Source organism: Balaenoptera physalus (assembly GCF_965194825.1).
Source record: "Balaenoptera physalus genome assembly, chromosome: 14".
Lineage (NCBI taxonomy): Eukaryota > Metazoa > Chordata > Mammalia > Artiodactyla > Balaenopteridae > Balaenoptera > Balaenoptera physalus.
The window spans coordinates 70,249,071-70,275,142 of record NC_138893.1 but is presented as its reverse complement, the minus strand read 5'-3'; the positions used below and the strand labels follow the sequence as shown (position 1 = coordinate 70,275,142).

The 26,072-nt window shown below is 50.7% G+C and overlaps 1 protein-coding gene across 1 annotated transcript in view; it reads left to right on the top strand.

Annotated features, from left to right (window-relative positions):
• Positions 1–236: 236 nt before the first annotated feature.
• The window catches only part of CHAT (choline O-acetyltransferase), a 53,010-nt gene continuing 27,174 nt past the window's right edge, over positions 237–26,072 (top strand). Inside the window, exons 1-6 of the mRNA XM_082424913.1 lie at positions 237–319; positions 3,240–3,431; positions 4,208–4,326; positions 5,859–5,912; positions 9,813–9,993; positions 11,891–12,068. Coding sequence (XP_082281039.1) covers positions 254–319; positions 3,240–3,431; positions 4,208–4,326; positions 5,859–5,912; positions 9,813–9,993; positions 11,891–12,068 — 790 coding nt within the window. The 5' untranslated portion in view covers positions 237–253. The remainder of the gene's footprint in view (positions 320–3,239; positions 3,432–4,207; positions 4,327–5,858; positions 5,913–9,812; positions 9,994–11,890; positions 12,069–26,072) is intronic.

Sequence of the window (26,072 nt, the reverse complement as noted above, 5' to 3'; positions counted from 1 at the left end):
CCCTCTCCTATTTGGAGTCAGAGAGGACACTGTGGTCAGTGTGTGCACTGGTCTGGAGGTCAGGAGTTTGGGACCAGGCCCACAGGGAGGGCTGTGAACACTGCTGCCCAGCTCTGGCCTCCTCACAGGGCAGGGGCAGGGTGCCAGGCTGTGGGAAGTGAAGGGTCCAGTCTAGGTGGCTGTTGTATTGATGCCTCTCTGCTTCTTGGTCCCCAGGTCCACACCTCTGCTTCCCCAATCAGGAGTCACCAAGATGCCCATCCTCGAAAAAACGCCCCCTAAGACAGCAGCAAAAAGTCCCAGCAGTGACGAGGAGCCTGTAAGTGACGTTTGGATCCCTCTCTCCCCACTCACAAACTCTTGCTTCCAGAACAGTCCGGAGTGGGACTGACCCCCAACTCTTGCCTGGCCCCTAGCCCTGTGCTGTCCTGGGCAGGAGACCCAGGCTGCAGCCCTGCCCCAAGTTTGCTGGGGAGCCCGGGGAGGCCTGAAGGGGTGGGAGAGGCATCAGGGAATACTGAGGGGATGCTGACAGCCACACTTCCTAGCCTCCAAGGCCAGGGAGAGCCCTTGACCTGAGCCAGGCACTCTCTTTTCTCTCAGGGCCTCCCCTCTCTCCAAGTTCCACCTCCAGTGGCTGTGAGCCCAGTGGAACTGCCTTAGGATGAGGCTGAATCCCCTACTCTAAGCCTTGTCACATCCCAGCGCCAGCTGCTGTCAGCCCTGGAGCCTTAGGCGCCGTCTTCCCCATTGGTCTGAGACAATGCCACCCTTCCCTGGGCAGCCATCCTCCCTCCCCACCATACTCAACCCACATTCCAGAGTGATACAGCGACACATCTGATCTGCAGGCTGTTGCACACGGCGCTTCCTGTCTTCTTGACACCTCCTTACCCCAGCCCTAACCCCAGGGCTTCATTTGAAAATCTGATCAGGATTTTCTGGCTTCTCCTCGTGAAGTTGCTCACCACATTGTCCAGAAAAACAACCTGACAAACACCTCTGTTGTTGCCTCTGGTCCGTGGCACGTCCCTCACTTTGGACTGTGGCTGCCTGGAGAGCAGGTTCTGTATCTCCATTGTCCCTGAGTCCAGCCCAGAAATGCGAGCCCCGGCTCACGTAAATTGCCCAGAAATGTTTATTGATCTAAGACCCCAGGGCCCAAAGACCCTCATTTGTACAAGTCCCTGCCTCTGTACCCAGGCAAGGCCAGAAGCCCACGAGAGTCTGGGAAGAGCCCCAGGGGGCTGAGACATCTGAGCAGAGATTTCCTGCTTCACTCCTCCTTACCCATCACTGATTCCCCATGACCCAGGCTGAGTCACTGTCAGAGCTCCGAAGAAGGGTAGCCTGTTTCTAGCAGGGGCTCCAGCCAGATCTGCTGGCACTCTTGGCCAAGCCACCAGCTGGATTGCGCTTTCTGTAGATGTTTCCCCACTCACCCACCACACAGACCCCCAAGACCCCAAGAGAAGGAAGAGGGAACTAGAGCAGCTTGGTGGGGAGGCTGGACCTGGCTCTCTGGGAGTGGGCTGAGCAACCTGGAATGCTGCCCGGACCCATCCTCAAGGGTTCCCCAGGGCAGGAGCAGTCCATAGTTGGCACTGACACCCTCCTCCCTCCCCCTAGGGCAGTGAACTCTAGAGACAGGCTCAGACAGGCAGAGCCCCTTCCCTCATCAGCGCATGCGCTCCGGCTCACTCACACTTGGGGTCCGCCTGTCCAGAGCTCCCGGGGGTGGGGATGGGGGCTCGCTTCAGTCCCTGCAGCAGCGGGAGCAGAGCACAGGTAAACATTCAATGGACCCCCTTCACTCCACAGCCTGGCCGGGGTGGAAATTCACTGACCCCACCACCCCACAGAGGAGAAACCCCTGAAAAGAAGGCAGCCCACTATCTTCCAGCTTTGTAAAGTTTAAGCAGTAGTATGAAAAGTCCTGGTTTCCGATTGTGACCAGCTGAGTGAGGAAGAAGGAAAAGGATGGATGGAAAAGGGAGCAAGGGAGAGAACGACCAAGGAGGAAGGAGCAGAAGGGCTGTCGGTGGTGGGGAGCGGAGACTGATTTCAGGTCCTGGCTCTGCCATCGAATGGCTGGATGACTTTGGACTAGTCTCTTCACCTGCTGGTCCTCAGTTTCCTCATCTGAAAATGGGACAAAAATTCCTTCCCAGGCTAAGCCATAACACTGTTGAACGCACACAAGATCCCAGGGTGACAGAGCTCGTAAACTGAGAAGCCCAGATCAGGAGGACATGGGTGGGGAGTTCTACTTAGATTCTTGAGACACTTTGGGGGCCCCCAGGTATTATGGATTTTCTCTTAGGAATCCATCTGGAGGGATAAGGATAGTAATATCATAACATTTTATGATGTGCCTATTTGGGGCCAGTTGTTTCTCTTATTTAATTCTCTCTGTGCCTCTCTCACATAGGAATTGTTATTTATGGCCTATGAAGGAGGAAGGTGAGGCTTGGAGAGATTAAGAGTGGAAAAACTTCCAATGCATTCCCCCCTACCTGCGCCCCATACCCACATGCAGCTAAATGCCCCTCCCTGTGTTTCATAACTGGGAGGGATTTAATAAGGAGCCCAGTGCATGAGTCACCTTCCCAGGAAATATCATGCAGAATTCTGGTCATTAGGGCAAGCAGTGAACTATACCTCACACCACCTTTCAACTGTCCAAATGTCTCCATTAGAGTCACACCCTTTGGGTCCGGAGATCAATTGGATTGTGGAGCCCCAGCTGGGAACAAGTCCTAAATTAAGAGTGGCCAGCAGTCAATATCAATAACAGGACCATTTCATCTTACACTCATTCTTCATGGTTTATAAGCACTTTCATATTCGTGATCTCTTTGACCTTATGAGAGATAGAGATTATTACTTCTGTTTTACAGGGTAGGAAACTGAGGCACAGAGGTAGGGGTGATTTGCTCAAGATCACACAGATGGTCAGCAGCAGGGTCGGGGCATGAACCCATGTCTGTCTGGTGTCAGCATCAAGGTCTTTTCCTCTGCACTTTGTCCCCTCCTAGAGGCCAGGCTGGGGTGTGGGAGAAAGCTAACAGGAGCTTCCTAAGTTCACAATTCTGCTGAGCTGAGCCCTGGCAACAGGTGAGTCCCAGGATAGGGAACAAAGATGGGGCAGATGGAAATAGACACAGGGGATCAATTTGGGGACAGGCATGGGCCACACATGAGAAGAGGAACCAAAGCCTGTGAACCTTCTCTTCCAGGGGCTGCCCAAACTCCCCGTGCCCCCGCTGCAGCAGACCCTGGCCACCTACCTGCGGTGCATGCAGCACCTGGTGCCTGAGGAGCAATTCAGGAGGAGCCAGGCCATCGTGCAGCGGTTTGGGGCTCCCGGTGGCCTTGGTGAGACCCTGCAGCAGAAGCTCCTGGAACGGCAAGAAAAGACAGCCAGCTGGGTAAGAGCTGCTGGGAGGGGGCAAACAAGGAACCCATGGGGCAGGGGGCAGAAAGCAGTCATGGAGACAGAGGGATTTGGATGAGGGGCAGGTAGGTGACAAAGATGGGGCAGATGGAGGGACAGGCATGGGGGAGACAACAGAGGGATAGTAAGGAGCAAGGGTGAAGGACAGACAAGATTGGGGTGGGAGATAGGGATGGGGACAGAGAGGGGGCAGATGGGGATAGAGATGGGATGATGGGGAGAGACAGGGTACAGTGATGGAGGACAGATGGGGATAAGGATGGAGGACAGACAGGGACAGAGATGGGGGCAGATGGGGATAAGGATGGGGGACAGACAGGGACAGAGATGGGGGCAGATGGGGGACAGAAATGGGGAGGCAGATGAGTAACAGGGATGGGAGCAGCAGAGGATAGCGTGAGGTCAGGGAAGCAGAGAGAGGTGAAAGGCAGGAATGAGACACTCATAAGAATGGGCAGGGGACATGGATGAAGCAGTAAACAACCAGGATGAACACTGGGATGGAAGAAAGGAGATAGAATGGGACAAAGCTGAAGGACAGGCGTGGTAGACAGGGAGCACACAAGCCCTAGCCCATAAGCGGGGCTCAGCCTATGTTTGTGGAATGAATGAATGAATGAAAAAAGTACATGATCTAGTGAAGGGTCCCCATTTTCCCTTGGGGCTGCCAGGATGGGACTGGTGCGCTCCACAGGCGAGATGTGTGTGGCCATTGCGGGTAATGGCACCCTTCCCCACCCTCCCTGGCAGGTGTCTGAGTACTGGCTGAATGACATGTATCTCAATAACCGACTGGCCCTGCCTGTCAACTCCAGCCCAGCTGTGATCTTTGCCCGGCAACACTTCCAAGATACCAATGACCAGCTAAGGTGAGGCCACCGTGCTCCTGGGCTCACAGCTTGGGAGTCTGCCTGGAGGAGGGGGCCTGGCACCAGCACCAGGAAGGAGAGGTTGAAACTCGTGCCTCGGCTGAGCCTTCTGAGGCCGAATGGCCCTGAGACAGTGGCATCAAGGCCATGGTGTCAGAAGGAGGTTAGGCAAGCGGCACGTGGGTAACAAACACAGGGTCTTCCTCAGAATGTATCTATTTGGGGTGGGGTGGGGCAGTCACGGGCCCCCAGGTGTCCCCATGGCAGTCTGGGCCTGGTTGAGGCCCTGGGAGGAAGCCTGTAGCCTCTGATCCTGCCAGCGCTTGAGGCTGGGGCTTCTTACTGGGACCCATGGCCCCAGGCTATCTCAGAGGGCCTCTGCTGCCCTGCAGCCCCCAGCTCTGGACAGAGGCTCTGAGGGAGTGGAAGTGGTTTCTTCCCGCCAGCCACCGCCAGAGTCTCTGCCATCTGCTGCAATTTCAGAGCTCACTGAGCCCCTGGAACAGCCTCTGGGCCCACTGATGACAAGGGAGGGGCCGTTTACACAAGGGTCAGGTCGGGAGGAAGGGTCTCCCTGCCGGAGTCTCTCAGAGCCAAACCCAGGTCTCTGGCCTCAAGACCCAAATATGGCACAGCATGGGGACAGTTCAGAGGGAGGAAAAAAAAAAACAAGAGGCAGGGCCCACCTCGGCCTCTGAGCAGGGCTCAACTATGCTGGAAGACCCCCGCCCCCCTCCTCCTTCACCAAGACCAGCCCGACCAACCTGCTGGCCGGGGGCAGTCTTCCCCCTTCCCCTGCAGCCAGGCCTTCCCTGGGCAGAAGGAAGTGTGTGGATGGATGAACAACTTCTGGAAACAGTTCTCAAAATTGCATCGAAGGGGGCGTTTCCCTCCTGCTGCAATTAAGCCAGGCTCATCGTCCATGGGCTGTTAAGACGACAGGGTCCCGTGGTAAGGTTGTCGGGTGCCTTTTTTCCCCACGCCAGCACCCACTTTCCTTTTCCTTAGCATTAAGGGGACCAAATGACTGACTTTTCCCAGGAGACTGGATTTCCCAGAACCCCGGGGTTTTGGCCCAGTCCAGCCCCAGCACAGGCCTTCACCTGGAAGAACTCCATCCCTGACTGTCCAACCTCCTCTTGCCTGCTCTGTGGCCTCTCCTGGCTTCCTCTCCCTCCTCCTCCTCCTCCTCTTCATTCACCTTCCAGTTTCCTCTCCTCCCCCCCTGTTCTCTCCTCAGGACCATTTTTAATCCAAAGTTTGTGAAGGACTGACAGCATGGGGGTCGGGGCAGGGCAGCAGGAACCCCACCTGATTAGTGTACCATCAAGGCCAGACATCTGGTGGGTGGTCCATGAGTTTGGGAGAGACAGAGAGGAGGTGGGAGGGAGGGGGAGAGGGAGGTGGAGAGAGAAGAAGTAAGAAGGAATGAAGGAAGAAGGGAGGGAGGGAGGAAGGGATTTGAAGGATGGAGGGAGGGAGGGAGCCTGGGCCCTGGAGAGGAGAAACTAAGGCCTCATCTCTCTCTGCAGGTTTGCAGCCAACCTCATCTCCGGTGTGCTCAGCTACAAGGCCCTGCTGGACAGGTAGGACGGAGCCCAGCCTGAGAAGGGTAGTACCCTGTTCTGGCACAGTCTGTTGACCCATCTGTCTCCCTACCACACTAGCCAAGGAGCTCCCAGAGGGCAGGGAACTTGCCTTTTTCCAGCTCTGTGTTCTGGGCTCCCATCACAGAGCAAACAACCCCCCTGAACTTCCTGAGCATCAGAATGACCTCTAACCCAGCTGGCCCAGCCATTAATTGTTACTTTGCCCGGGGTAAGCACGATCCCTCCATGATCTCTTTAAAATGCCCTCCTCCCTGCATACGTCTTATATACACACATGCCATGATTCAGTGTGTCAGGAATATAGAGAGCATATCAAAAGGTGGGGAAGGAAAAGTTGTTGGAGCGCGGTGATGGTGAGTTCAGCCTTGTTACTCACTACCTGAAAAGAATGGGCTCCCCACTCTGAGCCTGTTTCCTCAACCCCATCAAGCTTGAGAAATGGGTGAGCTGACTCAGTGGACCCAAAGGTGTCCTGACAGATGGAGAGAGCTGCATAAGCACAGTGGATCATCACTGATTTTAGGAGGAAAGTCCCTTTTCCAGCCAAGTACCAGGTGCCCAGGAGCAGCAGAGAGAGTGAGAGGGCGTGGGGGACCCCGTGAGAGGGCCTCAGAGTCCCCAGAGGCAGGTAATATAAGGGCATCAGATGCTGGAAAGAAAGAAGGGTCCAAAGCAGTGTCCATTGCACAGATGAGGAAGCTGAGGCTCAGAGAGGCTAAGGGCCTTGTCTGTGGTCACACAGCCAGGAGGTGGCAGGGTGAGGAAGGCACAGGGACAAACTTCACTTACTTTTTTTTTTTTTTTTTTTAACGCATTGTTTACTTTGTTTTATTTTTATTTATTTATTTATGGCTGTGTTGGGTCTTCGTTTCTGTGCGAGGGCTTTCTCTAGTTGTGGCAAGGGGCCGCTCTTCATCGCGGTGCGCGGGCTCTCACTATCGCGGCCTCTCTTGTTGCGGAGCACAGGCTCCAGACGCGCAGGCTCAGCAATTGTGGCTCACGGGCCTAGCTGCACCGTGACATGTGGGATCTTCCCAGACCAGGGCTCGAACCCGTGTGCCCTGCATTGGCAGGCAGACTTTCAACCACTGCGCCACCAGGGAAGCCCCTTCACTTACTTTTTAATTTGATCCAACCCAGTCTTACCCAGACTTGCGGGGGAGGCTTAGACCTGCAGCCCCTCCAGGGTAGGGTTGTTTCCTCTGGAGAGGAGGGGGCAGGCTCCCAGACCCAAAGTGCAGAGTAGCTCAGGGCTTGGGTCCTGGGGTCAGCAGACCTGAGTCTGAATTCTGACACCCACACCACAGGACGTGTTGATCTGGAGTGAGTAATCACTCCTAGCTATAGACCCCTGTCTGTCAAATGGAAATAATAATAGTAGCCGCCTCTTGGGGCTTCTGTGACTGTCCTATAAGATGACGCCTTCAAAGCTTTCAGCACTAAGTTAGGCACACAGCAGGCTCTCCATGCATTTCTGAACCAAACACTCCTGGACTTCTGTCTGCTCACTCCTCACCGTACCATGCCCTCGCTGGGTCACCAGACCTTCCGGCTACTGTTACTCGTGGTGTTTTTTTGGTGTCTGTCTTCCTCGCTGGGAGAGCTCTGCTGTCCCCCAGAACTCAGTGCTGCTGACACTCCGACTCTCTGATTTCAGAGAGCTTCATCCCTTACCTTGTCCAGCTGGACAGCAGAGGAGGAAGGGCACCACCCACGACCTTGTACGCTTCCATCGCTGACAGCCTAGACACCAGACCCCCACGTGTGTGTGCACGCGCTTGTGTGCATGCATGTGGGCACACTCACGCAGACATGCATACCCATACACATCCACGTGAAGGTTCCCACGTGTGATCACCGTAAACGTCACAAGGCTGGAAATTTATGCCATTGCCCAAGCGCCTGTTTTAGACGCTTCATTTACTCATTTATTCATTTGCTCACTTTGCAAATTGATGTTGGGAAGGCGAAGGGAAATAAGGCCGCATCCCTGTCTTCAGAAGGTTCTCAGACCGTTTGGCAAGACAGACACATCAACAGCACAAAATACAGCTGTGTCGGTCCCCATGAGCCCCACACTCCATTATCCGACCCCATGACGTCCCCACCAGGGCGCCTCCCGGTCATTGCAAGCTGAGTCATCCCCAGTGGGCCTTTGGGGTCCCTCCCCACACCCCAGCTGGACCCTCACCTTGTCCTGCCGTCTCAGTAAACACACCACACACCCTCGGTGGCGAATCCAGGACCCTAGAAGTCACCTGAGGTGTCTTTCTCCCTCGCCTGCTTCCCTAGTCCAAGTGCAGGCGCAGCACTCTCCCTCCAGAACCCATTCCCATGCCTCCCTTCCCCTCCTCCCACCACCCTCCCCAGGCCCATCACCTTCCCAGCAGCCCACAGCCTCCTTCCTGGTTCTTCCTTTGACCCACTTCCACCCATTCTCCACACAGAACCAGGGTCATTACAAAAGCAAAACAGATCAAATCCTGCCCCTGAAAGCTCTCGCCTTCTGGGGCTTTCACTGCCCCAAGAATGAAATGGTACCACCTTTCCACTGCCAAGGAGACTCACAAGTCTCCCCACCTCTCTGGCCATCTCTTTACTCAGTTTCAATGCACTGGCTTCCTTTCACCTTGGACGAGTGTTCCTCAAATGATCTATGGTGAAGGATCAATATATTCTTTTAATTTAGTAAAGGGTTTGTAAAACACCACAGAAGTGAATTAGCAGAAAAGTGGCCCAAAGGTACAAAATACGACACCATTTGTTTTATCGTTAGATTCAACACACACAAACGTCCTCTGTCAACCTGTTACAAGTTTCTGAAAGCTCCTTCTGGAGGCCCACGCTCACCCTGTCGTGAGCTGGTCATTACAGTTCAGTCTGACACCCACACTTGGAGCAGGAGGGCCCTGGGACACCCCACCCAGCACACCTCCTGCCTGCTTCTTACCCTCAGGGCTCAGCTCACAGGTCTGGTCCACAGTGAGGCTCCCTGGCCTCCCTGAGGTCCCTGGTCGCTCCTTCTGCCCCACCAGTCACTGTCTCATCATCCTGTCTCACTACCTGCTTGCTGTTTTTGCCCCACTACGTACTCCAGACCTGCGCCCCATTAGAACCGGAAACTCAGGTCTTGTTTGCAGCTATATGCCCAGATCCTGGTGCCTGGCCCCGGAGAGTGCTCAGTCACATTTGTTGGCTGAAAGGATGGAAGGAAGGAAGGAGGAAGGAGGGAAGGAAGAAAGGAAAGAAGGAAGGAAGGGAAGGAGGGAGGGGAGAAAGAGACAGAAAGAGAGAGAAGAAAAAAGAGGAAGAGGAAGAGGAGGGGAAGGCGGAAGGTGGGGAGAGGAGGAGGAGACAGAAGGAGGAAAGACAGGGAAAGAGAGAAAGTGAGACAGAAGGAGGAGGAGGAGGAAGTGGAGGAGGAGAAAAAAGGAAGGAAGAAAGTACACAAGACACGCTGAGACCACAGGAGAAAGAGAACTTTCCACCCTGAACTCAGAGGAGGTTTCTAGAAGAGGTGATGAAGGAGTAGCCTCTAAAAAGAGTAGAGGGAGTTTTCTAAATACATTAGTTGAGAGCAGGAGTGAGGGTGAAAGCGTGCCAAGCAGAGCAGCAGAAGCAAAGGCCCAGAGGGCTGAAATGGCCAGATCGGCGCCTGCGCACACGTAGTGCATGAGGCCGGGGTGAGGGAGACTAACGGAGGCCGGAGCACAGCCCGAGGGGCTCCACGGGGCGCTCCACTACTTTAGAAAGTGGCAAATCGAGCTCTTTGACAGCCATCGTCATGCAGTTTGGTGTTTCTGCCCCACTTTGCCTAATCAGGTTAGAGTAGAATCAACTCTGATTCCCTGCCTCCCTTCCCTCCCGCCCCTCCAGCCACTCCATCCCCACTGACTGTGCCAAGGGCCAGCTGTCAGGGCAGCCGCTCTGTATGAAGCAATACTACGGGCTCTTCTCCTCCTACCGGCTCCCCGGCCACACCCAAGACACGCTGGTGGCCCAGAAGAGCAGCGTCATGCCGGAGCCTGAGCACGTCATCGTGGCCTGCTGCAACCAGGTAGGCGGCCCCTGGCTGCTGCAGCCTCTCAGGCTTGGGGAGGGGCGCACGTGTGCTCATGCATTCCTGCTTCTCCAAGGGTGTTCAACCCCCTCCCGGAGTCACGCGGTGAACTGGGGCAGGGTGGCCCCAAAGTGGGGTCTCTTGATTCCTGGTCAGTCCCATTTCTCTCCGCTGGTTGGATTTTAAGAACGAGGAGAGTCATCAATTGAGAATGCCTTCAGTGGGTTCCCATTTCAGTCCTGACCACCCAGGTCAGGTTCAAAGAACCGCCTGGATGGACTGAGAGTCGCTAATGAGACCCAGCCTGTCCTTAGCCCTTCCACATGCAGTCACCCAGGCCGTGGCCTTCCTGGAGACCACATACAGACAGACGGACAGCTTACAGACTGACTGTCAGGACCTCCATGTCCAGACTGTGGGCTTGGCACTTCCGTTCATCCCATCTGATCCTACGATGACCCTGCCAAGGGGGCCTTGGAATCTCCATTTGACAAATGAGGAAACGAGACTTAGGTTAAGTGGCTTGTCCAAGGGTGAGAAGTCCTCCTAGGTCTGCCAGTGTCACAAGCCCACAGGGTCCTCAGACTGGGTTCCAGGGAACAAAAAAGAGCCCGTGGGGGCCCAGGGGACAGGCCGGGCGTGAGGACTTCTGACACCAGACAGTATATTCTATATACTGAGGCTCCACATAAATATTCCATCTGACTAAAAGCTGTTTTGTTTTCTGTCAAAACCCAAGTTTGACACCCACCCTGGGGACTCCCCTGATATTTGTTCTACAGTGTTTTCTTCTTGGGCTCATCTGACATTTTCAGTCTAAGCCGGGAGCCCTAAGTCTGCCATCGGAGGATGGCCGTTCCCAGGTTCGAAGCCCACCTGACGCCTGGCCGGCCACAAAACGAGGACCTTTCTCCATCTTCGTTCAAAAGTCAAACCCAGAATTTCCCAGCCCCCATGCACCCTAGGGTCCATCCCTTCCAGAAACGCTCTCAGGCTCCCACCCTGAGCCAGGCCACCTGTATGCTGTTCAGCGTGTGGGACCAGACATTTATGTCAACCAGCTGACAAGCATTCTTGACCTGGGGCTAGGAATAAAACCCTTTACAATGCCCGAGGCTCTAGCTTCAAAACTGCTGAACGACAGCTCACAAGCCTTACACACAGAGCACACGCAGGTGCACATGTATATGTGTACACGTACGCGTAGAGCATTTTGTGTGTTGTTTTTCCATTTTAATCTTTCTCTGCATATTATTTGCTGACTTGCTTTTTTTCTCCACTCACCAGTGTGTTTGAGATCTATCCCTGTAGCTGTACCTAGAGCTAGTTCATTCCTTTTAACTGCTGGATAGACATGCATTGGACGAGTACACCACAATTTACTTAACCATTCCCCTACTGGAGAACATTTGGGCTCTCTGTACCGCTTTGCTATTGCAAACAGGCTGATATGCACATTCCTTTATATGTCTTTCCGGGCACAAGAGTATACATTTCTCTAAGCCTTAGGCTAGAGTATGTATTTATAAGAGCAACTGCTGAATCATAGGGCGTGCACATTTTCAGTTTTGATTGACACAGCCCTCCAACAGCAGTTGTATCCATTTCTACTCAATTCCCCACAAACATAATGGTTTTATGTAATCTAGGAACTACAGAAACAAGCTTTCTTTAGTAAGTTTAATCTGACCTTCTTTGATTTGGGGGAGTTTGGAGGCCAGCACAGTCGGCAGTGTTGGGCTGGTCCCTACATTATGACTCTTCAGAACCATCACATACCTTGGGAACCATGGGCCCGAGCATCCCCGCCCTGCTACCGTGTGGAGGCTCAGGGAGGGCCTGACGCCTTGGGCTGGCCGCCCTGAGTGACGTCTTTGACCTGTTTCCCCCACAGTTCTTTGTCTTGGATGTTGTGATTAATTTCCGCCGTCTCAGTGAGGGGGATCTGTTCACTCAGTTGAGAAAGATAGTCAGAATGGCTTCCAACGAGGATGAACGCTTACCTCCAATCGGCCTGCTGACGTCAGACGGGAGGAGCGAGTGGGCTGAGGCCAGGACAGTCCTCGTGAAAGGTTAGCAGCAGTGCCCAGCGCGTCTCCACGCTCATCTCATCCTCACGCCCATCGGCTCCCCTCCCTCCAGGGTCGGGAGCCATGCCTCATCCCCATTTGCCATAGCATGGGGAGCTCAGGCCTCCCTCCAACCCAGGACCGATGGCATGTCCTACTGTCAGCCGCGGTGCCTTGAAACCGAAGGCACCTTTTGTACCCTTGTAATTCATCTGACAATGTGCTAGCTTTCTGGGTGAGGCTGACTAGCCCTGGAATCTGAGGATGTCCAGGAATATTGAGGGAGGGAAGGTTATGAGCTGGATGAAGGCCAGCTGCAATGAAGCAGTTGTGTTTTACTGGTGGGCAGGGATGGTACTCATTTCAAGAGTCTGAGTCACTGGGAGAGCTGTCAGGTAGGGATTTGGGATGGAGCCCACCTCTGGGAGGGTGGTTGGCTACCTCCTTCCTGTGATTTCATGGTCCCGGAACTCTTCATCTTCAAGCTGACCTTATCCTTCAGGCTGCTGCTCTTATGAAAGTTTCTGAGCGTTCCCATAAGAAATCCAGGAAGAGCCTTAAAATTTTCAAATCATCCTTCTGGAAACTACTTTTCAAACCCAAAGCGACCCCTATTCTCAGAAACTGGATGGAGAGCTTTCCTTTCTTGCTTACATTGGAGATTCCCAGATGAGGGGTGACACTTCTGTGAGCCTCTGTCTGCCCCTCAGGTTTTGATGCAGCCAGGTGACCATTCAGACCCCCTGAGTGTCTGTAAGCTGAGGACCTGGGATAGGCCTAGGGAGTGTAAGGGACAGAGAGGATGAACCCCTGGCCCTGAGCAGCCCCTTCGATAGGAATCGGGGAAGGGATGGCAGATGAGGGAGCAGATTTAAGTACATAGTAATGCAGTGTCTACCCATGTAAGGCAGTAGAGCCAGCAGGTGCCAAATAAATGTTCCAGGACTTCGGAGAGGGGAGGGAGCCCTTCTAATTGGGAGGCTTTTGAAAGGCTTTGTAGGAAGAGGTGGGAATTGAGCAAAGCCCTGTGACATGAGTGAGAGGGGCAGGAAGGAGGGACAGTGTCCAGGCAAGCAGACCAACTGCAGTACCATGAGGAGAGCAGTCTGGCCGGAAAAGGTGGCCATGCTAAATGTACTGAGAGAATGAGAAGGTGGTGGGGCTTGGATGTATGGCCACAGGCACTTCCCTCTCCCTAGAAAGTTCTTCCCCCAGGGCTGGCTGGCTCCTTGCACCATCCCAAACTCAGCTCAGGTGCCCCGCCCTAGACCCTCCTTGAGCATCCCCCAGCTCTCCCCAGCACACTCTGTCCCCTTGTCCTGTTTTCTCATCTTGATTGCATTTCTCACCCTCTGAAGTCAGCTTTTTATTTGTTTGATTCATGCTGATTATCTGTCCTGCCCCACCCTCCAAGTCTATAAGGTCCAGGAGAACAGGGCCCTTACCTGGTTTAACTTCTGAATCTGCTGTCCCAAACACAGTTGGTCCCCAATTATATTTGTTAAATAAAAGAACGAAGGACTACTAAGGATACTGGGTCCCAGACTTATTTCCCACTTACCAATGAATTATTCTTTCATTCGATTCTTGGGCACCTACAAGTGCTTGGTCTTAAATCAGAGGCTGCATGGGTCACAGGGAGGTGTAAGAGTTGACCCTGTTCTCACCGACCTCACTGCCAAGTGGGGGAATTAATAACTTATGATTTGAAAGTGAGTTGATTCCCTCAGCAGACCATGGTGTAATCAAATCCCACTCTTCTCCTCTCCAGGGAAAGAGACAGGCATCAAAAGAATCGCCTCTGCTTCCAGTACGGTTCCCACTTTATTAGCAGGCCAGGCCCAAGCCATCTCTCTGCAGAACTGACCAGGACTGCCTTGGGGTCTGAGTGCTTGGGTGCGCTAATCGGAATTAATTTGTTAATGACACTTGATCTGGCTTTCTGAATGGAAGTGCTGTTTCTAAAGGAAGCACGGCAGAAAGGAGGGGGCGCATACATGCCTTCCCTTTGGAAATCTAATTAATCCAGTTAGCACTGACTGTGTCATCTGCACAGCGGGAAGCCAATCTTTCACAGAACTCTCCTCTCTGGAGTGCCCCTTCCCACGGAAGGAAAACAGGGAAACCACTTAGGATACAATTTTGGTGTAAAAATGAAAGATTAAGGCAGCTTGGGCTAGAGTGGAGAGTGAAGATGGAAAGACATGGATGGGGTCTAGATAAGTTTCAAACTAGAAGTGACAATAAGGAAAAGAGGAATGAGCAAGAGTCCTAGGTTTTTGATGTGAGCAACTGAGTAGATGGTGGTACCATTCACTGAGATGAGAACCAGGTGAGGGAAGTGGCAACAGAATGGAGAAGTCCTTTCCAAGTATGTTAGGGTTGAGACGCCTTGAGTCAAGTTAGACCTATGTGTCTGGTGCTCAAGGGAGAGGTCGGTACAGAGATATAAATTTGAGAGCCATCAGCACAGAAGTGATATTTAAAGTCACGGACTTGGATGAGATCATCTGGAAACGGAAGAATGGGGCCTTGGAGGTCAGGTAGAGAAAGATGCAAAGGGGATTGCAAAAGAGCAGCCTGTGAAGTCAAGAGGAAACCAAGAGATGAGTCACGAAAATCCAAGACGGAAGGAGAGAGCCGCTGACCACGTGGGATGCTGCTGAGAGCTTGCGGAAGAACAGGACAGAGAGGAGACCCTGGGCTTAGCAACCCTAAGTCATCCGTGACCTTTACCAAAGTCAGACTAGAGTACTAGGAAGGGTGAATGGTTGTATGCTGATGGAAGCCATCCAATAGCAGGAGGGAATTGTTGATGAGACGGTCACTGAGTAGAATCTCGAAGGGTGGATGGTTCTTTTCAGACACTTTGGTACTAGAAGGAGCAGAAAAATGGGAGTGGTGGGAAGAGGATGGGGCTCAAGGGCAGTGTTTTTAGTAGGAGAGGCAAGTGCATGGAAGTAATCCAGGAAGTGAAATTGTTAATGAGGAGAAAGGAGACAAATGTAGGGGTGGAATTCTTGCAAAAGCAAAAGGAAATGGAACCCAGAGAATCAGAGGCCTTTGACTGGTACAGGGAAAACAGAATCTGGGCCCGAGGTCCACGGGGATGTGGCTGTGGTGGCAGGAATAAGAGGAGGTTCCTGACTAGAGGCTTCTGGCCTCAGATGCGCAGAACCATGGTTATGCACCGAGAGAGGCGAGGGTGGGACGCTGGAGGCAGAAGAGAATACATGAAATAGCCTCTTGCAAAGTGGGAAAGACAGCCTACTCAGGAAACTTGCTAAGATTCCTGGACTGTGTCGAGCTCGTATTTGAGGGCTTGGGGTCATACATTTCAGAAGAAATTAATTAACATTGTTTTGCATTCCCCCCCCCCCCAACCCATAGCATTCAGGTCCTGAGGTTCAGGCAAGGAGAAGGTGGGTTGCTGGGTTCAGCCAAGGTTGGTGAGCATAATGGTGGGAGTGGGGGGCAGGTGTGGCAGGGGAATGACTATAATGTTGGAATCTGAACCGAGTAAGGAGATTCGTTAGTCTGCTCAGGCTGCCATAACAACGTACGACAACTGGGGGGCTTAGACAACAACCATTTATCTTCCCCCACTTCTGGAGGCTAGAAGTCCAAGATCAAGGTGTCAACAGAGTTGGTTTCTTCCGAGGCCTCTCTCCTTGGCTCATGGATGGCCGTCTTCTCCCTGTGTCTTCACATCGTCTTCCCTCTGTGTGTGTGGATGTCTGTGTTCTCATCTCCTCTTCTTATAAGGACACCAGTCATGTTGGATTAGGGCCCCACCCCAGTGACCTCATTTTAATTTAATTACCTCTGTAAAGATCCCCATCTCCAAATACGGTCCCATTCTGAGGTAGAGGGGCTTCAACTTGGGAATTTTGGGGGGACATAGTTCAGCCCATCACAGGAGGGAAGTGAAAGACAGGGGTGGGAGATAGAGAGTTGAAATAGGCAGTGGGACCCAAGGGTTTTGGGGGTGTCAGTGAGGTGAGACGTGTTGCAGTGGGAGGTAAGAGAGTGTGAAGCAGGAGTCAAGAGTGTGGTCAGGGTGCGGCACGATTGAACTAGGCTTCAGAGGGGGTTGGCTCCTGATAGAGGTACATCCCCAGATGTGATGGTGGGAGTGGGTACAGAGGTTAGACTGTCAAAAGTGAGAGGTCGAGGGGCTGAGAGAGGAGTATGCCAGCCAGGTCACACACACGGGGACATCCAAGCTACTGGAAGGATGGCCAGAGTGGTGATGGGGAGGAAGAAGATGAGCCAGGAGCCCAGGTCATCATGGTCGGACACTGTGAAGAAGTCAGTGGAGCCCAGCAGCAAGGAGGAGGATGTGATGGGAGGGATGAAAGCCTAACAGCTGCAGCTCCAAAGGGAAAGGGAGGAGGAGGAGTCATTTAGGAGCAGGAACAGAGAAGGGGAAGCCCCCTACCAATCTGGCCCCCTGGTGAGTGTGAGGAGACACAACAGTCTCTTAGGAGGTGGTTCAGGGAAGCGGGCCTTCAGGGGATGCCACCCTCCAGTTGAGGCAGAAGGTGAATAGAACACTTTCAGAAGAGGTTAACAACACAAGGGAATAGCCAGTCAGTCACCGTGAAGAGGCCAGGAAGGAGGAGAGGGGGAGGGGGGAGGGCTGTGTCCACACAGGGGACACTGGAACAGCAGGGGATGAGAGTGCCAGGGAAAGACCCAGGGATGGTGGTCATTGTTGCAAATGATGCTCCCAAAGCCCTAACCTCGGGGAAGCCTCTCTCCTGGTTCCAGGAGCAGCTGCTGGCTGTGGTTGTGAAGCTTGGGGGTCTTTCTGGCTCACAGTAAAACCACAGTTAATTCTGTGAAATGGGTTGAGCTTTCCGCGGTATCTCAGCTGAAGTCCCAAGGGCTCCACCTCCCTTCCTGGGACCCAGGCAGAGACCCAGTCCATGGGCACTGGGCCCAGGCTGGCACTGTCCAGCAGGAGGCTTTAGCCATGCTGAGCTCTGCTTGTCCTGATGGAGGCCTGGACCAAGGAGCCTGAGCTCAGACAAAATCCACCCCTGAATTCTCACAGGATCAGCTGAGACCCAGAGGGGCAGTTGATTTCATCAATCCACTCTCTTTCCAGAGATGGTCCCTTGATCCCCCAACCAGGATGGCTACCTCTGTGAACCCACAGGCTGCCCAGCCCCTGACCCTCTGCCATGACATCAAGAGGGTGGAGCTCATGGAGGTCCAGTAACTGCCAGTGGGGCACAGCCCACATGGAGTGCCCTCCGGGGAGGCCAAGGGCTACAAGACCTGCTGGGACCATTACTGCCCCTGAGGCCTGCCATCTTGCTGGGGAGACCAGAATAAGCAGAATCGTTAGGGCAAGAGTGGACAGGATAAAACCAAAGGAGGGTCTCCATCAGGAGTCCTGCGGGAGTTTGGAGGCTTCACCCCTCTGCATGTCATAGCCCAGGAGGGTTTCCTGTGTCAAGTGGGACTAGAGGTAAACCCACGTGGGTTGAGGTCGGTGGGACTGGGTCTAGCTGACAATATCAGGATCATCTAGAGAGCTCCTAAAAAAACCCCAAAAAACCCAGATTCCTGGGTGCTGGTGATTTTCCAGTGGGACTGGAGAGAGGCCAAGGGATTTGTATTCTTAAAGCACCCACAGGTGTAGCCCAGGTTGGGACCCACTTATTCATATATCAGCGGCTACTGTGCATGGAGGTTCCCCTTGGTGCTGGGCCCTGTCCTGGGCGCTTTCTGTCCCTTGTTGCCATCAGTCTTCATAATAGCCTGTGAGGTGAGAAGTTCATCCCCACAGAGCAGAGGAGGCTGTGTCTCCCACAGTTCGAGGGAGTCCCCACCCTTACAGGTGGTGGGCGGTGGAGCCAGGACTGAATAGGGAACATCTGTCTCCCCAGCCTGAGATCTGCGGGGCCGGGTGGGCAGGGGTGGGATTCAGCCCTCAGGAGGGCCGTGCACATCCTCTCAGGACCTCCCTCCCCGCCCAACACAAAGCTATGGCCTTCCCGAACCCAGGAGGAGCCAACACCGTTATCCTGGTCTGGAAATTTAATTAGACATCCCGCCCTGAGTCTGGAAGACTACAGCGCTTGTCAATTTGTAGGAAAAGGATAGCCAGCTCGGAGACACCTCCACCCCACTCACCCACCGCAGCCCGCTGGCTTGCATGGGTGCTGCCGTGGAGAACCTGCGAGCAGACTTCGGAGGCATATGCCTCCGTTTACACAGTCCCGTAAATATTTATCCCCAGCAGCCAATTAGAGCTGAGCCACTGCTTTCAAGGAGGGAACTGACAGAAGGTAGCTGTGTCTGCAGAAGGCCTCCTCGGTCGTGGTTTACAAGAACCCCTCGGGATGGGGCATTTTGCTCTTTAAATATTGTCATCCAGAGATAGGCAAGTCTGCTGATTTGAAAAACAATTGCACGTTAGCAATAACAGCATGTCTGATTTAATTGGCCCAGAAATACCTCCTGGTCTCTTGAGGCCGAATGCTGTTTCTTGGGGCCAACCCCTCCCTCCCACAGTGGAAGCGTGAAGGCTTTTATGGATGAGACCATCCAGGCAGGCAGAGGCATGTGGTCCAAGGCAAGAGGCCTGGGCTTGACCTGTGCCTCACTGCTGTCCCCTGGAGCCTGGCTTCCTAGGCCAGGATGTGGAAATAGCAGCCCCACCCGTGGATAGGACCAAGGGGATGCAAAGCTGGTGGCCTGGTGCCCGGCACACAGAAGGTGATCGCTAAGGGATAACTCTTATTAGATTGGGGAAAACACTCTGGGGATGTTTTGCCCAAGCCCACAACCTCTCTGGAAAAAGCCGGTGAACTGAAAATGGACACCTGTTGATGGGCACTGCCCTTGCAGTCAGTGACAGTGGCCCATGGCCTCAGACTGAATGGCCTATAGTCCTTGTGTGGAGCCCTAACCCTTATTGACTCTGGGGTGCTCTTTTGCCTCCCCCAGGCTCCCCACATACCACATGCTCTGTGTGCACACACTCCAGGCACCTGTGCTCTTTCATTTCTCGCTGGGTGCCATCTCTCTGGCCCTCACCGTCCATTTCATGAGCAGCACTATGATATTTGGGCCATGCTAATCTTCTCTGTATCGTTCCAATTTTAGTATATGTGCTACCGAAGCGAGCACTATGATATTTGGTTACAAGGCAGCTAAGGGGTTTTGGGGTTTTTTTGTATCTCCTGACCTTCTCCACTCACCACCCCTCCCCTATATTCTGGAAGTATGATAGCTCTTTAAATCTGCCTTTGTGGGAAAGGTGGCTAGAACCCAGAGGAAAGAAATTCTTGGCTCCTGACTTTTTTTTAAAAATTAAATTAAACTTATTTGGAAATAACTGCACATGCATTTGTAAGAAATAAACTCGCCTGTACCATTTTCCCCCCGAATGGTAACATCTTGCAAATCTTACAATATCACAACCAGGACATTGACATTGATACAGTCAAGATACAGAACATTTCCATCCCCACAAGGATCCCTCTGTTCCCTTTATAGCCACACCCACCTCCCTTCCAGCCCCATCCCTCCTTAACCCCTAGCAACCACTAATCTATCCTTCATTTCTATGATGTTGTTTCAAGAATGTCATATAAATGGAGTCATGCAGTATGTAACCTTCTGAGATTGGCTTTTTCACTCAGTATAATTCTCTGGAGATTCATCCAAGTTATTGCATGTGTGAATAGTTCATACTGCATTCCACAGTATGGATATATCACAATGAGTGATATAACCATTGAAGGATATTTGAGTTGTTTCTACTTTTTGGCTATTACAAATAAAGCTACTATGAACATATATGTATAGGTTTTTGTGTGATCATAAATTTTCATTTCAGAAAAAAATGTTCAGGAATGAAATTGCTACATCATATGATATTTGCATGCTTAATTTTTCAAGAAACTGCTAAAATGTTTTTCAGAGTGACTGTACCATTTTACATTCCCATCAGCAACGTATAAGTGATCCAGTTTCTCTGCATCCTTACCAGCATTTGGGATGGTCACTATTTTTTTTTTTTTTTTACCCTTCTGATAGGTGTGTAGTGATCTTACTATAGTTGTAATTTACATTTCTCTTATGACTTATGATGTTGAATATCTTTTCATGGCTAATTTCCCTCTATAGCTCATCTTTTGGGAAATATCAGTTCATGTCTTCTGCTCATTTTCTAATTGGATTGTTTGGGGTTCAGGTTTTGGGTTTTGGGGTTTTCTTTTTACTGTGAGTTCTGAGAATTGTTTCTATATTCTTTACTAGCCTTTTATTGGATATGTGGCTTTATATTTTCTCCCAATATGTAGCTTATCTTTTCATCTTCTTAACAGGGTGTTTCACTAAGGAAATGTTTTTAGTTTTGATGAAATCCAATTTATCAATTTTTCCTTTTATGGATCATACATTTGGCATCAACTCTAAGAATTCTTTGCCTAGCCCGAGATCCCAAAGATGAATTTCTCCTATTTTTTTCTAAAAGTTTTATAATATTGTACATTTAAGTTGACAATCCATTTTGTATTAATTTTTTTATAAGATATGAGATTAAAAAAATATTTTTTTATTTGGGTATAGTTGTTTTACAATTCTGTGTTAGTTTCTCCTATACAGCGAAGTAGAGCTCCCTGTGCTGTACAGCAGGTTCTTATTAGTTATCTATCTTATACATATTAGTGTATATATGTCAATCCCAATCTCCCAGTTTATCCCCCCCGCCCCGCTTTCCCCCCTTGGTGTCCACACGTTTGTTCGCTACATCTGTGTCTCTATTTCTGCCTTGCAAACCAGTTCATCTGTACCATTTTTCTAGATTCCACACATATGCATTAATATACAAGATTTTTATCCAAGCTTTTTAGAGGAGGGGTGCCTATGAGTGTCCAATTACTCCAGTAGTATTTGTTGAAAAGGCCATTCTTCCTCCACTGAATTACTTTTGCACCTTGGTCAAAATCAATTGGACATATTTGTGTTAGTCTATTTTGGGGTTTTCTGTTCGCTTCCATTGATCTATGTGTTCATCTCTCTGCCAATACCACACATTCTTGGCTATGTAACTATGTGATAAGTCTTTAAATTGGATACACTGACTCCTCCAACTTTATTGTTTTTTAAAATTGTTTTAGCTATTCTAGTTCCTTTGCCTTTTCACATAGATTTTAGAATAATCTTGTCTATATCTACAAAAAGTCTTGCTGGGATTTTGATGGGAGCTGTGTTAAGCTTGTATATCAATTTGGGGAGAATTGGCATCTTCACCCTGTTGCGTGTTCCAATGCGTGAACACGGTATGTCTCTTCATTTACTTAGATCTTTGATTTTTTGCGTTAGTGTTTTGTAGTTTCAGTATACAAGTCCTGTATGGTTTTGTTAGATTTACACTGGAGTACTTCATTTGTTTTGCATGATTTAAATCACATTGTATTTTTAATTTTGGTGTTCCTGCCTTGTCACTGGTATGCAGAAATACAATTGATTTTTGTATGTTTATCTTGTACCTTGTGAACTTCTAACTCACTTATTAGTTCTACGTGGGGTTTTTTTTTGTAGATTCCTTATAATTTTCTACATAGATAAATCATGTCATATGAAAATAGGCAGTTGTTTTTTCTTTCTTGTATGTTTCTTTTTTATTCCCTTTTCTTGCCTTTTTATGCTGGCCAGAACTTCCAGTACTATGTTGAAGCAGTGGTAAGAGTGGGTATTCTTTCTTGTTCCTCATCTTAGGGGCAAAGCATGCAGCCTTTTCACCCTTAAGTATGATGTTAGCTATAGGCTTTTTTCGTAGATGCTGTTTATGAAGTTGAGGAAATTCCCTTCTATTCCTAGTTTTCTGAGATTTTATCATGACAAGATGTTGAATTTTGTCACTTACACTTCATCAATTGATATAATCATGTGATTTTTCTGTAGTCTGTTAATACAGTGGATTACATCAATTGATTTTCAAATATTGAACCAGGTTTGCATCCCTGGAATAAGCCCCACTTAGTCACAGTGTATAATTCTTTTTATATGTTGCTTAATTCTATTTGCTGATATATCGTTAACTATCTTTGTCTCTATATTCATGAGGGTTATTTGTCTTGTAGTTGGTTGTTTTTTTCGTGTGTTTGGGGGTGGTGGCGGTGGTGGTGTACTGTTTTATCTGGTTTTGGTGTCAGGGTAACATTGGGAAGTGTTCCCACCTCTTATATTATCTGGAAGAAATTGTGTAGATTGGAGTTAATTCTTCCCTAACTGTTTGGTAGAATTCTCTAGAACCATCTGGGCTTGGAGATTTTGGTGGGGAGGGGAAAGTTTAAACTTACAAATTCAATTTCCTTAATAATTACAGGGTCTCCAAATTATCTGTTTCATATTTGGTGCATTGTGGTAGTTTATACTTTTTAAGGGATTGGTCCATTTCATCTAAGTTGTCAAATTTATGTCTGTAGAGTTGTTCATAGTATTTCTGAAAAGTTATCTTTTTGATATCTGCAAGATCCATAGTGATGTGCCTGTTTAATCCCTGATATTGTGTCTTTTATCTCTTTTGTTTTTCTTCGTTAGTCTTGCTAGAGATTTGATTGATTTTTGAAAAGAAACAGCTTTCTTTTCATTGATTTTCTTTCTTTTTTTTCCCTGTTTTCAATATCATTGATTTCTGCTCTTTGTTATTTCTTTCCTCCTCCTTGTTTTGGGTTTATTTTGCTTTTTTTCCCTAAGTTTTTGAGGTGAGAGCTTATATTATTCATTTGAGACTTTTCCTCTTTTCTGATGTCAGCATTTGTGCTATACATGTCCCTCTCAACAAAGCTTTAGCTGTGTCTCACAAATTTTGATATGGTGTATTTTTATTTTCATTTATTTCTATGTTTTTTTTAAATTTCCTTTAAGATTTCCTCTTTGACCCGTGGATTATTTGGAAGAGTGTTGTTTAGTTTCCAAATGTTTGGAACGTTTATTTTTCTGCTGTTTTTAAAAATCTTGATTCCAGTGGTCAGAGAACACATTTTGTATGATTTCAATTCTTTTCAATTAGTTGAGGGTGTTTTATGGCCTAGGATATTGTCTACTGTGGCATATATATTCCATGGGCACTTGAAGAGAATGTGCATTCTGCTGTTGTTTGGTGAAGTGTTCTATCAATAGATCCTGTTGATTGATGGTGTTGTTAAGTTCTTTTATATCCTTGCTGACTTTCTGTAGCTGTTCTGTCAAGTATCAAGAGAGGGGTATTGAAGTCTCCAATACACTTGTGGACTTTCTGTAGCTGTTCTGTCAAGTATCAAGAGAGGGTTATTGAAGTCTCCAATACACTTGTGGATTTGTCAATTTTTCCTTCAGTTCTGTTAGTTTTTGCTTCACATATTTTGAGGTATGTTTGGTAGATACACATTTAGGATTGCTATGTCTTCTTGGTAGACTGACCCTTTTTTTAATGTAACAGCCCTCAACATCTCTTGTAATTTTCTTTGCTCCGAAGTTTACTTAATCTGATATTAATATAGCCACTCCTGCTTTCTTTTCATTAATATTTGCTGGATATGTCCTTTTCCATTTCCTTTCATCCAACCTATATCATTATATTTGATGTGAGTTTCTTGTAGATAGAATATAGCTTGGACATACTTTTGTCGGCCTCCTCATAGCCTCTAGGGGCTGGGAGTATAAAGATCACCCCATAAGCCATAGAGTAGAGAAGAATTTGACAGATGTGATGGCAGACTTCCCTCCCAAAAGGAGCTATGATTCCTTTATCTGGGGAGGAAAGATGCTCAGATGTGACTGACTAATATTTAGAAGCTCTAAGTGTCTGAGAAGGAACCCAGTGCCTCCATCTCCCAGACTATCTATTCCCAGGGAATAGATCCCAGAGGGCTGTGGTCTGTCTGTGTGTGTGCGTGTGCACAGGTGGGTGTGTTGGGGAGCAGCACCTGAGGGGTCTGCAGCCCTCTAGAGGCAGAGGTGCTGTGTTCATTTTATCTTTGCTCACCTTAGTCACAGTCTGGCTGCTTTCAACCTCTAACAGAAGCTCCAGGGCCCTCCAAGGCCTCATGGCCTCTGGAATTTCTGCATCGCTGAAGCTGTCAACTCCCCAGGCATGGGTGGCAGCTCCTCCTATTACTCAACTCCGACTTCTACCTATTAAGCAGGGGCTCCTTGAGGAAGATTGATTTACCACATTAAGAGAGCCTCCGTGTGCTCGATGAGGATGTCACAAGACAAATGGCTCCTGCCGTGTGCCTCCAGCCCACTGCCCCGTGTTTCCATCACGTTTGGGCCAGAGTCATAGTGGATGAGTTTGGGTGTAGTTCATTTTCTGCCTTACACGATAAACTTGTCAGCATTTGACCGATCAGCTGCTTGTATGCAGGGAGTTCATTTGCAAGGCGACCTGGCATCCCAGCTCTGCTGTCCTGCTCCCATTTCACTCTGTCTAATGAGCTAGGACCCAGTTCCTCTTGGCTGGTGCTGCGCTCCGGGGCCCTGCTCAACCTGCATGCAGTGGTGATAGTTCAGCCCCTCCTCAGGGGTCCCTCTCTCCTGCCTGGAGGTGGCTGCGGCACTGATGCCCAGGGAGCTGTCCTTTTTCGCTGCCAGCCTCCAGTCACCCGGCTGGGAAGGAGTGTGCCAGACTCCCACTCTTCTGCACAGAGGCTGCATCAGACCTGCTCCCCAGCCTCCGAGATGGACAGGCCTGCCGTGGGTTTCCTGGGGAGCTGCAGCCTGCCCACTCCACACTGGCCTTGGGGCTGTTTCATAGGCAAATACCAAGCCTGGGCTCTCAGAGCTCACTGAGACATGGGCCAACGTGTGTAACATCGGGGCTGCCCATGGTCCCCAGGCCCAGGCCCACCCCAAGCGGCTAGGCATCACTGACAAGCTCCACCCACAAACCTGGGTGTCTACTGCCTAGCCTCAGAGCCTTTTCCAGCACTGTTATCTCCCTTCCTCTCCACCTATTTGAATCAGACCCAGGCCTAGCCAAGGCCTCCCATGCTTTGAAGTCCCCAGCCACCCTGATCCCAAAGGACCCCCAGAATAGCACACAGTGCAGGGCCAGGCACCATGGCCATCGGCAGGGACTCCTACAGGAGCAGAGGGGGGCAGGGTGGGAAGCTTTGCAGAGAGTGAGGAATCCCTTTCCTGTCTCCATCTCTCCCCCGTCCCTTCCATCCCATGAAGCTCCATGCCCCAAAGGTAGTAGTTTCCTGACTTTCAAGGGGCTAGCTGGGCTCCTCTGAGCTCCCTCTCTGAGCTGTGCCCACAGATCTCAGCCTCACCTATCCATGCACACTCAAGTCCATTGCCAGCCATGGACACTTTCCTGTGCCCACCTGGGCTGGGGACCCAGGCCCTGCTCTCTGTGAGCTCAAAGGCATGGGAAGAGGGGGCCAGATCAGGGCTCCTGGAGCTGGACTGTCGGTGACAGGGGTTTGGGGCGCGACAGGGTCACGCACTGTAGGGTCATGCACAGTGCGGTAGGAGGTGGCGGTTATTGAGGTGGCTGGTCCAGCACTGGGCTCAGGTTCCGTGTGAGGCCGGCCTGGTGGAGAAAGCAGAGGGTCCTCATCGGCCCTGAGCAGGCAGCCAAGCCAGCTTGTTCCCGGTGTGGGGCGTCCTGGAGGGCAGGGGCTCTCTGGGCTGCTCCCACCCACACCGGGCGCAGGGTCAGTACCATGAGAGGGTTAGGGAGCTTGGGAGGATTTGACGAGTAGAGCTTTGATAGGCAGAGAAGGAGAAGGGCCCCCATCCAGGGGGCAGCCTGCGTGACGGTGAGGGGATGAATGTGCGCAGGTGACCGGGAGTGACAGGAGGCTCCTGTGAGGTCCATGCAGGGATTCAGGGAAGGCGACCCGGAGGGGCAGCAGATGCGAGCAGTGGAGCTCAGGAGCCATGTTGAGAAGTTTGGATCCTTCCCTGTGGGCCGTAGAAGTTGTTTCAGGTCGAAGAGGGTGACGTGGCGACTGTATCACACTTAAGGAAGGGGGGAGGGGAGTTCTC